Below are 16,654 nucleotides of genomic sequence, written 5' to 3' on the forward strand. Positions count from 1 at the left end.
CTTTCTTTAGTTGCATCGAGCAGGGGCTACTCTTCATTGTGGTGTGCAGGCTTCTCATTGTGGCGGCTTCTCTTGTTGCGGAGCATGGGCTCTAGGCGTGTGGGCTTCAGTAGTTGTGGCATGCGGGCTCAGTAGTTGTGGCACGCAGGCTCTAGAGTGCAGGCTTAGTAGCTGTGGCGTACGGGCTTAGTTGCTCTGCAGCATGTGGGATCTTCCCGGACCAGGGTTTCAACCTGTGTCCCCTGCATTGGGAGGTGGATTCTTAATCACTGTGCCACCAGGGAAGCCCTGAGTACAGGTCTTTTACCTCCTTAGGTAGGTTTATTCCTAGGTTTTTTTTTTTTTTTTTGCAGTACGCGGGCCTCTCACTGTTGTGGCATCTCCTGTTATGGAGCACAGGCTCCGGACGCGCAGGCTCAGCGGCCATGGCTCATGGGCCCAGCCGCTCCGCGGCATGTGGGGTCTTCCCGGACCGGGGCACAAACCCGTGTCCCCTGCATCGGCAGGTGGACTCTCAACCACTGCACCACCAGGGAAGCCCTATTCCTAGGTATTTTAGTCTTTTTGTTGCAATGGTGAATGGGATTGTTTCCTTAATTTCTCTTTCTGACCTTTCATTGTTAGTATATAGGAATGAAAGAGATTTCTGTGCATTAATTTTGTATCCTGCAACTTTACCAAATTCATTGATTAGCCTAGTAGTTTTCTGGTTGCATCTTTATGATTCTCTATGTATAGTATCATGTCATCTGCAAACAGTGACAGTTTTACTTCTTCTTTTCCAATTTGTATTCCTTTTGTTTCTTTTTCTTCTCTGATTGCCATGGCTAGGATTTCCCAAACTATGTTGAATAATAGTGGTGAGAGTGGACATCCTTGTCTTGTTCCTGATCTTAGAGGAAATGCTTTCAGTTTTTCACCATTGAGAATGATGTTTACTGTGGGTTTGTCGTATATGGCCTTTATTATGTTGAGGTAGGTTCCCTCTATGCCCACTTTCTGGAGAGTTTTTATCATAAATGGGTACTGAATTTTGGGGAAAGCTTTTTCTGCATCTAGAGAGATGATCATATGGTTTTTCTTCTTCACTTTGTTAATATGGTGTGTCACATTGATTGATTTGCATATATTGAAGAATCCTTGTATCCCTGGGATAAATCCCACTTGATCATTGTGTATGATCCTTTTAATGTGTTGTTGGATTTTGTTTGCTAGTATTTTGTTGAGGATTTTTGCATCTATGTTCATCAGTGATATTGGTCTGTAATTTTCTTTTTTTGTAGTATCTTTGGTTTTGGTATCAGGGTGATGGTGGCCTCATAGAATGGGTTTGGGAGTGTTCCTTCCTCTGCAGTTTTTTGGAAGAGTTTGAGAAGGATGGGTGTTAACTAGTCTCTAAATGTTTGACAGAATTCACCTGTGAAGCCATCTGGTCCTGGACTTTTGTTTGTTGGAAGATTTTTGATCACAGTTTCAATTTCATTCCTTGTGATTGGTCTGTTCATATTTTCTGTTTCTTCCTGGTTCAGTCTTGGAAGGTTATACCTTTCTAAGAATTTGTCCATTTCTTCCAGGTTGTCCATTTTATTGGCATAGAGTTGCTTGTAGTAATCTCTCATGATCTTTTGTATTTCTGCAGTGTCTGTTGTAACTTCTCCTTTTTCATTTCTTACTTTATTGATATGAGTTCTCTCCCTCTTTTTCTTGATGAACCTGGCTAAAGGTTTATCAATTTTGTTTATCTTCTCAAAGAACCAGCTTTTAGTTTTATTGATATTTGCTGTTGTTTTCTTTGTATTTCATTTATTTCTGCTGTGATCTTTATGATTTCTTTCCTTCTGCTAACTTTGGGTTTTGTTTGTTCTTCTTTCTCTAGTTCCTTTAGGTGTAAGTTTAGATTGTTATTTGAGATTTTTCTTGTTTCTTCAGGTAGGCTTGTATTGCTATAAACTTCCCTCTTAGAACTGCTTTTGTTGCATCCCACAGGTTTTGGATCATGGTGTTTTTGTTGTAATTTGTCTCTAGGTATTTTTTTATTTCCTCTTTGATTTCTTCAGTGATCTCTTGGTTATTTAGTAATGTATTGTTTAGCCTCCATGTGTTTGTGTTTTTTACATTTTTTTCCCTGTGATGGATTTTAATCTCATAGCATTGTGGTCGGAAAAGATGCTTGATATGCTTTCAATTTTCTTAAATTTACCGAGGCTTGATTTGTGACCCGAAATGTGATCCTGGAGAATGTTCTGTGCGCACTTGAGAAGAAAGTGTAATTTGTTGTTTTGGGGTGGAATTTCCTATAAATATCAATTAAATCTATCTGGTCTGTTGTGTCATTTAAAGCTTGTGTTTCTTTATTAATTTTCTGTCTGTATGATCTGTCCATTGGTGTAAGTGAGGTGTTAAAGTTCCCCACTATTATTGTGTTACTGTCAGTTTCCTCTTTTATAGCTGTTAGTTGCCTGATGTATTGAGGTGCTCCTGTGTTGGGTGCATATATATTTATAATTGTTATATCTTCTTGGATTGATCCCTGATCATTATGTAGTGTCCTTCCTTGTCTCTTGTAACATTCTTTATTTTAAAGTCTTATTTTATCTGATACGAGTATTGCTACTCCAGCTTTCTTTTGATTTCCATTTGCATGGAATATGTTTTTCCATCCTCTCACTTTCAGTCTGTATGTGTCCCTAGGTCTGAAGTGGGTCTCTTGTAGACAGCATATATGTGGGTCTTGTTTTTGTATCCATTCAGTAAGCCTGTGTCTTTTGGTTGGAGCATTTAATCCATTCACGTTTAAGGTAATTATCAATTTGTATATTCCTGTTACCATTTTCTGAATTGTTTTGGTTTGTTTTTGTAGGTCCTTTTCCTTTCTTATGTTTCCCACTTAGAGAAGTTCCTTTAGCATTTGCTGTAGAGCTGGTTTGGTGGTGCTGAATTCTCTTAGCTTTTGCTTGTCTGTAAGGCTTTTGATTTCTCTGTTGAATCTGAATGAGATCCTTGCCGGCTAGAGTAATCTTGGTTGTAGGTTCTTCCCTTTCATCACTTTAAATATATCATGCCACTCCCTTCTGGCTTGTAGCGTTTCTGCTGAGAAATCAGCTGTTAACCTTATGGGAGTTCCCTTGTTTGTTATTTGTCATTTTTCCCTTGTTGCTTTCAATAATTTTCTTTGTCTTTAATTTTTGTCAATTTGATTACTATGTGTCTCAGCGTGTCTCTCCTTGGGTTTATCCTTTATGGGACTCTCCGCGCTTCCTGGACTTGGGTGGCTATTTCCTCTCCCATGTTAGGGAAGTTTTCGACTATAATCTCTTCAAATATTTTCTCGGGTCCTTTCTCTCTCACTTCTCCTCCTGGGACCCCTATAATGTGAATGTTGTTGCATTTAATGTTGTCCCAGAGGTCTCTTAGGCTGTCTTCATTTCTTTTCAATCTTTTTTCTTCATTCTGTTCTGCGGCAGTGAATTCCACCATTCTGTCTTCCAGGTCACTTATCCGTTCTTCTGCCTCATTTATTCTGCTATTGATTCCTTCTGGCGTATTTTTCATTTCAGTTATTGGATTGTTCATCTCTGTTTGTTTGTTCTTTAGTGTTTGTTCTTTAATTCTTCTAGGTCTTTGTTAAACATTTCTTGCATCTTCTCGATCTTTGCCTCCATTCTTTTTCCAAGGTCCTGGATCATCTTCACTATCATTATTCTGAGTTCTTTCTCTGGAAGGTTGCCTATCTCCACTTCATTTAGTTGTTTTTCTGGGGTTTTATCTTGTTCCTTCATATGGTACAAAGTCCTCTGCCTTTTCATTTTGTCTGTCTTTCTGTGAATGTGGTTTTCCTTCCACAGGCTGCAGAATTGTAGTTCTTCTTGCTTCTGCTGTCTGCCCTCTGGTGGATGAGGCTATCTAAGAGGCTTGTACAAGCTTCCAGATCAGAGGGACTGGTGGTGGGTGGAGCTGGTTGTTGCCCTTGTGGGCAGAGCTCAGTAAAACTTTAATCTGCTTGTCTGCTGATGGGTGGGGCTGAGTTCCCTCCTGTTGGTTGTTTGGCCTGAGGCAACCCAGCACTGGAGCCTACTGGGCTCTTTGCTGGGGCTAATGGTGGACTCTGGGAGGGCTCACGCCAAGGAGTACTTCCCAGAACTTTTGCTGCCAGTGTCCTTGTCCCCATGGTGAGCCACAGCCACCTCTGTCCCGCCTCTGCAGGAGACCCTCCAACACTAGCAGGTAGGTCTGATTTAGTCTCCTATGGGGTCAGTGCTCCTTCCTCTAGGTCCCACTGCTCACACTACTTTGTATGTGCCCTCCAAGAGTGGAGTCTCTGTTTCCTCCAGTCCTGTTGAAGTCCTGCAGTCAAATCCCACTAGCCTTCAAAGTCTGATTCTCTAGGAATTCCTCCTCCCGTTGCCAGACCCCCAGATTGGGAAGCCTGACATGGGGCTCAGAACCTTCACTCCAGTGGGTGGACTTCTGTGGTATAAGTGTTCTCCAGTTTGTGAGTCACCCCCCCCAGCAGTTATGGGATTTGATTTTATTGTGATTGTGCCCCTCTTACCATCTCATTGTGGCTTCTCCTTTGTCTTTGGATGTGGGGTATCTATTTTGGTGAGTTCCAGTGTCTTCCTGTCGATGATTGTTCAGCAGTTAGTTGTGATTCCGGTGCTCTCGCAAGAGGGAGTGAGCGCACGTCCTTCTACTCCGCTATCTTGAACCAGTCCTCCTCTTTTTTAATATTATTTGCACACTAGTAAAAATCTCTAATACGAGTCCAAAATCAATTATTCAATGGTATATCTTACATTAGAATCACAGGCTAATTTGTCAGATTCTCTAATACATTATCTAAATCTTACAAACATTGAAAATGCCATATTACACAGAATACTACTAAAGTTAACACAAAGATGAATACTGTGGATTTGGTGTATTTCATCTTTCTCATATTTAATTCCGAACTGTCTTAGGATTAAATGACATTTACCATCCACAGCACATTGAGGCTACTGTCTCAAGCCTCCTGGGCTTACTTTTGCAGGAGAATGGGGAGTCCTGTTTCAGTAGCCTGAGGTTGCTTTTTGGCCCAGATGTGTCAGAGAGATTCTTCTGCCACCACTGTGAACACACCAAATCCCTTCTGTGTGATGCTATGTCAACAGGGTTCTCCCAGACCCTCCTATTTTATTTATTTATTTATTTTTATTTATTTATTTTTTTGCGGTACGCGGGCCTCTCCCTGTTGTGGCCTCTCCCGTTGCGGACAGGCTCCGGACGCGCAGGCCCAGCGGCCATGGCTTACGGGCCCAGCCGCTCTGCGGCACGTGGGATCTTCCCGGACCGGCGCACGAACCCATATCCCCTGCATCGGCAGGCGGACTCTCAACAACTGCGCCACCAGGGAAGCCCCGACCCTCCTATTTTAAATTTTTATACTGAATATTATCTCTCAAACTTCTTTCCACGTTTTTATGTAATATATCCAATTATATAAATGCCAGTGTTTACTTTACAGAATGTGGAGGCTCTGGATCCGCGAGGTCGAACCTTATTGCATCTTGCTGTTTCTTTGGGACATTTGGAATCTGCTAGAGTCTTGCTCCGACATAAAGCAGACGTTACAAAAGAAAATCGCGAGGGATGGACAGGCAAGTATACTTGTAAAATAATTTAAAGCCTTTCATTTTGTTTTCTCTTTCTGAATAAAGGCCAGTTTCAGTCCTTATTGTCCCAAGTCATCTTTATCTTAAGACTCTTTCTCTCTTGGAACTTGGGGCTGGGCAAGAAGATGAGAGCCTCGGATGCTGCTGGCTCGTCTGCAGCACAGTGGTCCGAATTATGTCCTGGGCCAAGAGCCCTGGGTAGAGGGTGACTCCTTATCCAGAAAGCAGCTCTATGTGCATCAGACATGAGTGTGGAGGCCGGATTTCCCCTGAGGAATGTGGTGGTAACTCTAGCGAGTCCATGAGGATAGACAAAATCAAAAAAATTATAGCTGAAAGTAGTAGTATTTTCCAGTGAAATCCTGGCACTTCACTTGTTTTGCACACTCTCATACTCTCAAAATTACTCTCAGAGTAATTTTGAGTTGACTGAGCAAGGATATACACAACACAAACCCTACCTGCCCATCTCCACAGTTATGTGATCACACAGTGAAAGCCAGCTCTGAAGACACTGTCAGTATTTCAGAGCCAGTGGTAAGAAAGGGGGGAAAGGGAACGATGGTAGGGTTTGCTCAAGAGGCTAAGAGTGCTATGTTCTCTTCTCTTCTCAGTCAGGTAAGGGCTAGAAGTAAGTAGTCATGGTCATAAAGATCAGGGGGGGCTGCAGCCTGGGTCCCACTTTGAAGAGAATGTTGGCCTTTGATCCAGATAGATATTTTTCATAGTGGCTTTGGAATTTGTCAGAAAGTGTGAGAATTCAGGGGGGTCAAATTTCACTTTTTTGCCTTCCAGTTTTGCACGAGGCTGTGAGCACTGGTGATCCCGAGATGGTGTACACAGTCCTTCAGCATCGGGACTTCCACAACACATCCATGGCCCTCGAGGGAGTTCCCGAGCTGCTCCAGAAAATTCTCGAGGTAGCCATAAAAATTGACAGTGCCATCATTGGAGTTAAATGCTGACACAGCAGCTGCGGACACAGTTTGACATCCTTGTGTGTCTTCCTAAAGAGTTTTATGAGTCGTGAATACGATGTATTGAATACCAAATGCATTATTCCTTGCTTTTCCAACTTGTTAAACGTATGAAGTCTTTCACAAATTACGTTTCCGGGTCATTAAGACTTACTCTTTTAAGTGTTATTTAAAAATTAGAACTAAAGACAAATGGACATCAAGCAATTAATTTGTCTAGCTGCCTGTTTTCTTACAAGTAGCATCCCGAGCTCAGGTCATCTTGGGGAAATTGTAATGAACATTGTGACTATATGGGGATTTTCAGGGCCTGTTGAGGCTCAGAAGTCTGTGTGCAGCTCTTCTTGACACCCCTGTCACTTCTAGCCATTTGTATTTTGTGACTTCTAATCCATTCCCTTAATTTATTTATAGTTACTGGCTTTGGGGCAGTTTCTCTCTCTTGTGAGTGATGTATGGGCTCTGTGACAGAGAATTTTCTTAAAAGACTTTACTTCTAGGCTCTTGGATTGTTTTGGATGGTGGTTACCATTCTTCAGATAACCTTTGTCACTTGCAATAACTGTCTTATTGGTCAACCATATGCAATATTCCCGAGGCAGCAGGAGACGAGAAAGTACCAGCGGTTCAATTTTCATGTTGTTTATTCTCAGTTTAAACACAGAAGTGAGCTCCCCAAGTATTTCCAAAGATATTGCTAGATAAATCGACTTTCCACATTTCTTGAGAAAAATTAACAATTCTGTTGAGAAAAGGAATAACTTTGCTGTGAGACAATCACTGCTTGTTATCTGAGCACTCTTCTTAAAAAAAATTTCTGTGACACAAGCTAAATCCTGCCTAAGACATTCGTTTTACACATACTACAAGAAAACTGTCCATGAAGTATGAAATTGTTGTATCCATTGTTTGTAAAATAGATGTGTGTTTGAGTGCATAAAGATCACATAGATTTGTTTTCTTATCTAACTCACTGTAGGAGGAACTAAAAACATCATTTGTCCATTTGACAAAGCAGAAAATGACTTATTTAACATGGAGTCACCCACACTTAAAAAATTCAGTATAAAAGACTTTCTGTTTTTTACCTATATTGATCCACAGCAGTGAACTGCACTGAGTGGTATTCTCTGCTGGAGGTTATAGACAGCCCACAAATAACATGGTGCTTGGTGGCACCAGAGGCCGTGCATGACGGCTTGTCTTTCAACAGTGTCTCCTTGTTACGTGTCCACATTTCTTATCCATTGCCCCTCGGAGTGTCTTCACCCATCATTGGAATCTGGTTTTTCTTGAGCAGAAAAACACCTGGAATTTCTGGCATTTTTCTTCCTTCATGCTAACTGTTGGATTTCTTAAGTAGCTCTCCAAGAACCTTCTGTAGGAATTCATGGTGGGTCAGAAAATCATCCTAAGCAGGCCCGCTGTGGCGGTGTGAAACCTCAAAAAGCCAAATCCTAAAACTTTAAGAGGAAAGTGGGGTGAAACTCTTCTGTTAACTGGAGGGAAAACTCAACTTTCTGGGGGCAGTGATGTCTTGCAGCCTCTTGGTTTCAGAGTGGTCCGATAAACACCAAGCACTTCCCAGCACACAAAGCCTTTCACAGTCAAGTTCCCCGTAGAACAGATGGGGTCCATGCTCCCTCTTCTCTGCTTAGACCAGCCTGTGACCCATATCGTGTGGTGGTGCTTGAGCCCATCCTCCTGGCTCATGGGCCATTACTGTTAGGAACACGGTTGAGCCCCTAAATCAACTTTGACTTTATCTCCCTCCAACCTTGTCACTTGCAGTTAACTTTATTAACTGTCTAGACATATTTTATATTGAGATAAAATAACAGCCTGAACATAAAATAAGGATTTAGTGTGATGGGTTTGCGATTTATGTTTCTTCTTCTCTGTTCTTTCTCGCTCTCCCTTTTAAACACCCCTAGTAAACCTTACTGTGTTTGTGTTTAGTTAATAGTACCAAGGGTAATTTATTTTATTTTTTATTTTATTTTTTAAAAATTAATTTTAATTGGAGTATAGTTGATTTACAGTGTTGTGTTAGTTTCCGCTGTAAGGGGTAATTTATTTTAAACCTTTGTCCTTCAGGCTCCGGATTTCTATGTGCAGATGAAGTGGGAATTCACCAGCTGGGGTGAGTGGCTGTGGGCTTGAAATTTATTTAGCTTGAATATAGGCTTATATAACTTTTTATAAAAGTTACATGTATTTTTTTTAATCTAGAAAATGAATAGATGAGAGTGAGGGAAGACAGTCACCCACAGTCCCACATAAACACAACTGTTGTTGATGCTTTAGGTGTGTTCCTTCCACACTTTTACCACGTGCATAAGACTTTTTCTCCCAAGCATTCATCAGTACAATATATAGACAATTTTGTCTCTTCCTTTTATCAGTTATCGCTGACATTTATCTATATTATTCGTTTTTTAATATCTCACTTTAAATGGCTAAAATTTTAGTAAGGTTTATCATAAATCAGTTACTCATTTCCTTGTGGAGTTCAACGCGATCCTTTTAAACTTGTTTCTCTTTTCTTTTTTAAAAAAATTAATTATTTATTTATTTTTGGCTGCGTTGGGTCTTCGTTGCTGCGCACGGGCTTTCTCTAGTTGCGGCGAGCGGGGGCTACTCTTCGTTGTGGTGCGCGGGCTTCTCATTGTGGTGGCTTTTCTTGTTGTGGAGCATGGACTCTAGGCACGCGGGCTTCAGTAGTTGTGGCTCGTGGGCTCTAGAGCACAGGCTCAGTAGTTGTGGTGCACAGGCTTAGTTGCTCTGCAGCATGTGGGATCTTCCCGGACCAGGGCTCGAACCCGTGTCCCCTGCATTGGCAGGCGGATCCTTAACCAATGCGCCACCAGGGAAGTCCTAAACTTGTTTTTCTAAGGAAGAAGATGAGATGAATATTGGAATAGCTTGTTTTTAACGAAATGGATGTATTTCTCCAAAATCTTATGTAAGGCAAATTGACTGACAGTAATTTTCCTAGATGTTCTACTTCTGTTTCTTGTAGATCAGTTAATGACAGTTTCTAACTCCCAGATTTTCAGCTGTTTTCACTTCCAGACTTCCCTTTCAGGCAAGAAGTCATATTTGTAATAAAACATTTAAATGAAGTAAAAAGTATATGAAAGAACAGAACTTCAGCTTCTTCTATGAAACTGAGTTCTTTTTAATGCAAATAACCACTCTGATCTCAGTTTTTGTTAAAAAAGCAGCATCTTTTAGACATTTGATATCTTGAATGGTGGGCCTGACAGTATAGGGGGGCCTCAGCCAGATGGCGAGAGGAGCATATGTGGATAAGGACAGCCAGATGGATGCACTCTAGCCCTGATGGTAGTCAGTGAGAGGGGTTCATTCGGGATTGAGAATACTCTTGGGAAATTGATTTAGCGTTTTCTCTGGACAAGACATAGATCTGCAGTTTTATAAACAGCTGTAGAACAGAAAGTCCATTTTTATTTTTTAAGAATGACTCCTTGTATTGTAAGTGTGGGAGTCGAGCCCAGTTCTGTATGACCGACGCCATCTTGCCACTCCTGTCCTTTCATTGAAGTCAGAATCTTGATTTCTGGGGCCTGGCTGTTCTGCTTGGCCCTCGGGCTTTTCTCAGTAGTACACTTCTCTTCTCCAGTGCCCTTGGTTTCCAGAATATGCCCGAATGATGTCTGTCGCATTTGGAAAAGTGGTGCCAAACTGCGTGTGGATATCACGTTGCTGGGATTTGAGAACATGAGCTGGATAAGAGGGAGGCGGAGTTTTATCTTTAAGGGAGAAGGTGAGTGGTTCTGTTTTAGTAATCACTGCTCTTCCTAAGTTCTGAGTGATTTTTTAACCATCAAAATGTATTCACATTTATGTGCCTTTTCCGTGCCTGTCTCTGGGGCATGTTTTGTCGTTGTTGCCGTTATTCTTATTAGTTATTCAACTCTCAATTCCTGTATCTTATTTCTTATCTGGATAGTTCTCTTGCACATATCATTTACCACCCAACACTGTTACCCTCTTGACATATGATGTTCCTAAACCTCTGAGTGCAAGACTCTGTCTTGTATCTCTTTATATTGCCTCCATAATCAGGCATGGTCCCCTAATGAGGGTGAGAAATGGTGTGGCTAACCCAGTGTTGTGCATAAATAATTTATATTAATTAGGTAATCATATACTTAAAGAAGTAGTACACAGATGAAATGTGTTGCTAACAAAAAATACAAGTTATTTAAAAAGTCTGCATCTTTGGGGAAGATGGCCCAGAGCCTCCTCTGAGTTATGGAAAGTTGGCCAGATCATTCCTGGGCAAGTAGGTAATCGATAATCAATAGTCTTTAGGTTTTATCAGATAGCACCAGGGGGTGGGGGGGGATGGGGTGTGTGTGAAAGATGATGCAGTTTAACATACAAAGCTTCTTGGGTTTTGCATCTTACTTGCGCTGTGCTTAGTTACGCCCTTCTTTCCATGAGCAGACAACTGGGCAGAGTTAATGGAAGTCAACCACGATGACAAAGTGGTCACCACCGAACACTTTGACCTTTCCCAGGAAATGGAGCGCCTCACTCTGGACTTGATGAAGCCAAAAGGCAGGGAGGTTGAGAGGCGGCTCACAAGCCCAGTCATTAACACCAGCCTTGATACTAAAAACATTGCTTTTGAAAGGTATGGATTTAGGTTCTGCATTTTCACATCTAATCCCTTTACTGCTATCTTTAGTGCCACGTATATATTAATTGGAAAGTATGGGTGGATTGGGATTTTTCTAATATGGTGTAAGAAACACTAGTGGGTTTTAAAGTTGATCTCTGCTCTAACCAAACAAACCACAGCTGACATCCTCCACCATGTATCATTTTTATGGCACATTGGTTAAGTCTTGGAGAAATGTCTTCATGTTCTTTTACGGGCCCTTTTTCTGATGGATTTTACTTGAATTTTATTTCTGTGTTTGGCAATCCACAAGACTCCCTAGTCCCAAATCATGGAGCTTTGAGTTTCCGAGGTAGAATGGGTCCAGTACTGAGTGTGGTTATACTGATATTAGTCAGTCAAATACACACTTATCATACAATTCAATGTGGTTCTCCCCCTCATCAACCTCCTGCTTCCCCATGAGGCCTAATAGTTCAGAGCAAGAGTCTGGAGGGGTTTCAGTTTTATTCCAGACTTTATGTGGAGAAACCTCTGGGGAGGTCTGTGCCTCGGTTAACCCGGGTGGGAACACCATTTCTGGGCCTCTGCCTGTGGGCAGAGCCGAGGCGGGGGGGCCTTTGTAAGGGGGTGGAGGCTGTCATAGCTGTTGGCCTGAGTGCTTCTACCGTAGAACACACCGAACTGAGGGATTCTGTGAGAGCCCTGAGTGTTTGCCTAGGATGTCACATCCAGCTCTCTGTAAACCAAAGCAGCGGACGTAGCCTGAGCTGACATGGACACTATTCTTCTGGATTTAGGCTTTCTTTTCTCTTAATGAATATACTGACCGTTCTCTCTTTTCCTTTTCTTCTTTGTTTCCAGTATAAAATTTATTAATAAAACTGAGAGTCTTCGGTTTAATCAAACATAAGGTTTAAGTGCCCCTTTCCCCTAATTTAGATCAAGCTGTGGAATTAGGGTATTTGTTGGTAGCAGAAGAGAAAATGCCAGGTATGCTGCTGCTTTGGGAGTGACACCCCCTGAGGCAGGGTCAGTCCCCTGTCGCCAGCCTCCTCGCACCGGCCTCACCAGGTGACAGCCGCTGTCTTCCAGGGACAGCAAGGTTTAGGGACTGACCGTGGCTTTACCTGGAAGGGTCTTGGGAAAACATCTCCAGGCTTCAGCATTTGCCTCTGCAGGCCGGGAGGGCACGCCAGCCTAGGGCTCTGCTCATAAAGCTGGAAGACGGGGGAGCCGAGGGCTGGAGGAACCTGGCACCATCGGCAGGGCTGCTAACTGTGCAGCTCTGAGCAAGCGGCTTCATCTTCAGGTTCCTGTTTTCCTCAGCCGAAAAGAAAAAAGGAGTGAATCTCGAGATGAAATCTCAGATGTCATGAGAGGAGCCACTGTTCCCCCTAGTTTAGCAGCAGAGTTGTAGCGTCATTGTTTGCTCTGAAGTGTAATTTACAGAGAATGTGATGGTTACTGGCTGTTACCCAGCGGAGGGTAGACAGCCCCCCTTCCATTTGTACTGAGTTACATTTTGTATTCCTGTGGTCCCGGGGTTTTCAGATGGTTCCGGCTAACCCTCATTTTGCAAGCATCAGAGAGTTGCTGAGGGAGAATTTCTAGAAGGCACCTGCTGGTTTCGGTGGTGCTTGGAATGGAATAGGTGCTTAGTGAGCTTCTCGTGGTTCAAGCAAGGGCTTGGGCCCCTCTTGAGGCTGAGGTTTGCTGCTAGAAAAAGTGTGCTTGCCTGGTTCTTACCCGAGGTGTGAGCTAGTGTTCAGCTGATTAAATTTGGAAGATGTGGGCCTGTTATGACAGTCTTCTTCACCCCTTTCTTTCTCCTAATCTTACTCTGAGCTTGATGTTTGCAAAGTAATACTTTTGCCCGAGTGAATTTTGGGCCTGCGGATATATACCCTCTGGTTGCAGTTTGGATTTGTCTCTCCTCTGAAAGGTTCTGCTCTGCCCACCTTAAACAGAGCATTCCCTGCCACCCTCAGAGCCTTTCTCCACATTGTGTGGCAGCCTCCGAGTCCCAGCATGTGCTGAGTGGCCTTTGGCATGGTGGTCTCAGTGGAGACGGGCAGAGGTGAAAATGGCAAAAGAGGAAGCTGGGTTTTCTCCTATCATTATCAGATGCCTCTGCATGTACAGTTAATCAAGGAGCCAAGGATTTATTAGAATCTTGGTTTTAAAATAGGATGTAGATGTTGAGTTTAATAACTAAGCTGTCAGAGAGTGGATGTGGGGAAGGAAATGGAGCAGCCAGGATTGCAGGTAGAGCAGGTGTGGCTGAGTGAGGAGTGTGGCAGCTCCCAGGGAGAAAGTGCGGCTCTGATTTCTCAGCATCCACGAAGGACGAAGTGGAGCAGACCTAGTCATCCTTCAGTCCGAGTGCCAGACAGCGATGATTTCCTGTGCCAAGATACCAAGTGCTTAGTGAAAGATAGGAACTGAGGATTGAACTGTTCACCCAAAGGAATATCTTGATTTTCATTGATCGCCGACTAAAAGGGGACTAAGTTTCATTAATGAGGCAGGTGCGGTCCCTAAATTTGTTTCTGGAATGTAAATTGGAGATAGCTAGCATGTGGTATCATCCTTTTAGGCGTCCTCTCTTTCCCTCCATCGGTCATGTTGTGCTAACTGTGGGTAACGAATAGTAAAGTAAGCTCTGGTCCCTCCTTTCTCTGATGGACTGTAATGCACACATAAAACTCCGCATACCCTGTCTGGACTAATTGCATTTACCAAATCTCATTAGAAGAAAAGCAAACTGTTTGGAAACACAACATTTAGATAACCGCCTCCCGGCCACCGTTCTGGAGCTTCCTGCGCAGTGTCCTGCTTCACCCTGGGGTCGGAGCAGGAGGCAGGCAGTTGCCCGACACAGGCCCAAGTGCAGCATTCACAGCGGAGCTGGGATGTGACGTCCTAGACAAAGGGGCAGTCTGGGCAGGGCTCCCCCGGGAGTGGGAGCATTTCCCAGGGTGAGCTGCTTTGAAAAAGAATCAGAGCCTCTTGGCCGCATTTGGCTCCTAAATGCATTTTTTTTCCAGGAGTATATTGAGTTGAGTAACTGGGTGTTTGGGCACTTTACCAATGCTACAGCTGCTGCTGAAGTGCTGGGCTGCTTTAAAAGCAGTTCCACAGAGCTGGACTCAACGGCTGGGCTGAAAAACTGCTTTTGATATTCTTTTCCCCCGCTGCACCAAACCTGATATCGCGCGCGAACTCCCAAGCCTTTCCACAGGCACTAATGGCTTCTGCAAGCAGCTCTCCACAGTGATGAGTTCCTGCCTCACCCATGTTCTCCAGGAGCAGGATGGTCTGTGCCTCACTGTTCTAAGAATTCCTGGATTGAGATACTGCTGCTTATGGGGATAGAGCCACTGACTCTATCGGTGCCCACGGCTGGGATGACTCAGATGAATGCTCTGGCCCAGAGTGGCGAGCCCTTGGACGCTGGTCATCTGCACTCACTTCTTGGGGACAGCTGTCCAATAAATGTCACCACCTTTGTTGCCTCTGCTGGCAGCTTTCGTAAAGAAGCCAAGAATGGAGGCTTTCTCTTGCCGGGGGTGAGGCAAATTGATTAATAACTGTGGGAGGGGGTGGGAGATGCTTGAGCCATCTGTTGTTAATAACATCCTTCTGTGGACAGTAGGACCCTAATTTCCAAGTGTCCTTCACTAACTTAAGCTGGGGGAAGAAACCTATAAAGGCTGCAGGGATAAATCTGAATGGCATATTGTACATGTGGAAATTTGTGGTGTTCACTTTTTATCAGAACTAAATCCGGATTCTGGGGCTGGAGGACAGATAAAGCAGAAGTTGTTAATGGTTACGAAGCAAAGGTAAAAGGAAACTCTTAAAATAAGATTTAACATAGCTATTTAGCTTCTATGCAAATGAGGAGTCTGTTCAGATTTTGTCATGCATCTGTGCCATGGAGGTGCTCTGGGGAATAAGTTCTGTCTAATGTGTCTCTTCCTTGGATTTATCTTATTTGACTTTCAGAAAATGGAATAGCATGTCCCAAGGAGGTCTCTAGTTATGGCAAAGAGAAACTATGTTGTAGAGAAATGAGTCCAGGTACCAGTTGTCCTGGTGGGAGTGACAATTCCTTTAATTCTTTAAAAAAAAAGAAAAGAAAAAGAAAGGACTAGATTTAACCTGCTTGTTCATCTTATTTTAATCACCTGAGTGGGTTTAAAAAATATATATTGTAAAGTAGCTTTTATGACTCTGCCAATATTTTTAGTCAGCCTAATTGTAACCAGTAGGCTTCCAGCCCACTTACCTGATGTCAGTGAATTTAGAAGATAGTTGTCATAGTGGAGATGACAGTTGCTCGAGTCATCTGGCACTGTGTCAGCTGGAAAGCTGTTTCCTGGCCTCTCGTTAGCCCTGCAGTGCAGCGGGGATTGATGGCTCACGACGGTGCTGCCAGCAGCTGCAGGGTCCTCCGGTGACCTCTGAGTGAGCAAAGAAAGCTTACATCATGCTCAGTGAGATGCACTTAGAAATAGTCCTTCCAGTGCTGGGTGTGTTTCCTGAATCTTTAGACGTTGGGAATCCACGTTTTGGCATACAGTTAATTCTTTGTGAACTGTGATGTTTGATTTTCCAGACCCCAGTATTCTTCAATCAACCTTGAAAACAGAGCATTGACCCTGGCAGTTAAAATAATTTGAGGTCAATATACGGGATACCTTTTAAATAGTGGCTTGCTGGTTTTCTCTCAATCTTACCAGTGTAGAGAACCTTGTGTTCCTTCCTTTTTCCTTCTGTCCGATGGCTGTCTAAGTCGGTCTGAGTATAAGATAACCGCAAATCAGTCCAAGTACACAATGCAGGTTTGGGCCCCTTAGTAGAAATCCAGCTGGGAGGCCTAAATTGCAGGACCTTCTTTGAGAGTGTTTAGCAACAAGAAGGGCAAGTTGGAAAGTGCAGCCTGTCACTCTTAACTACTCAGGGGTAATTAAAAATGTCAGAGATGCAAAGTAACTGCTGATGCATTTCTAAGTTGGTAGCTGTGTATTTTCTCTGAAGGGTTCTGATGAATGTTAACCATTTCTCATTTTTATTTTGCTGGGTTTTGTTTTGTTTTGGCTTCAGCATTCTTGCTCTTGCTATGCTTATTTGTTGAGTTTTGATTCCCCGTGTCACTGTTTCCTTTCACACACATCTCTCAAGGTCTATACAGTGAACAATGTGAGTGTGATAACCAAAATACGGACAGAACATCTGACTGAGGAAGAAAAAAAGAGATATAAAGGTAATCTCTTCCCTTCTCTCTTTCTTTTAAAAATAAATTTATTTATTTTACTTATTTATTTGGCTGCGTTGGGTCTTTGTCGCTGTGTGCGGGCTTT

The 16,654-nt window shown here is 43.0% G+C and overlaps 1 protein-coding gene across 1 annotated transcript in view; it reads left to right on the forward strand.

Annotated features, from left to right (window-relative positions):
- Positions 1–16,654, forward strand: part of ANKRD13A (ankyrin repeat domain 13A) — a 40,167-nt gene that overhangs the window by 13,285 nt on the left and 10,228 nt on the right. The window contains exons 2-8 of the mRNA XM_030860575.3: positions 5,507–5,639; positions 6,450–6,574; positions 8,729–8,774; positions 10,278–10,421; positions 11,108–11,297; positions 15,067–15,133; positions 16,476–16,557. Coding sequence (XP_030716435.1) covers positions 5,507–5,639; positions 6,450–6,574; positions 8,729–8,774; positions 10,278–10,421; positions 11,108–11,297; positions 15,067–15,133; positions 16,476–16,557 — 787 coding nt within the window. The remainder of the gene's footprint in view (positions 1–5,506; positions 5,640–6,449; positions 6,575–8,728; positions 8,775–10,277; positions 10,422–11,107; positions 11,298–15,066; positions 15,134–16,475; positions 16,558–16,654) is intronic.

Source organism: Globicephala melas, chromosome 13 (genome assembly GCF_963455315.2).
Source record: "Globicephala melas chromosome 13, mGloMel1.2, whole genome shotgun sequence".
NCBI classification, from domain to species: Eukaryota; Metazoa; Chordata; class Mammalia; order Artiodactyla; family Delphinidae; genus Globicephala; species Globicephala melas.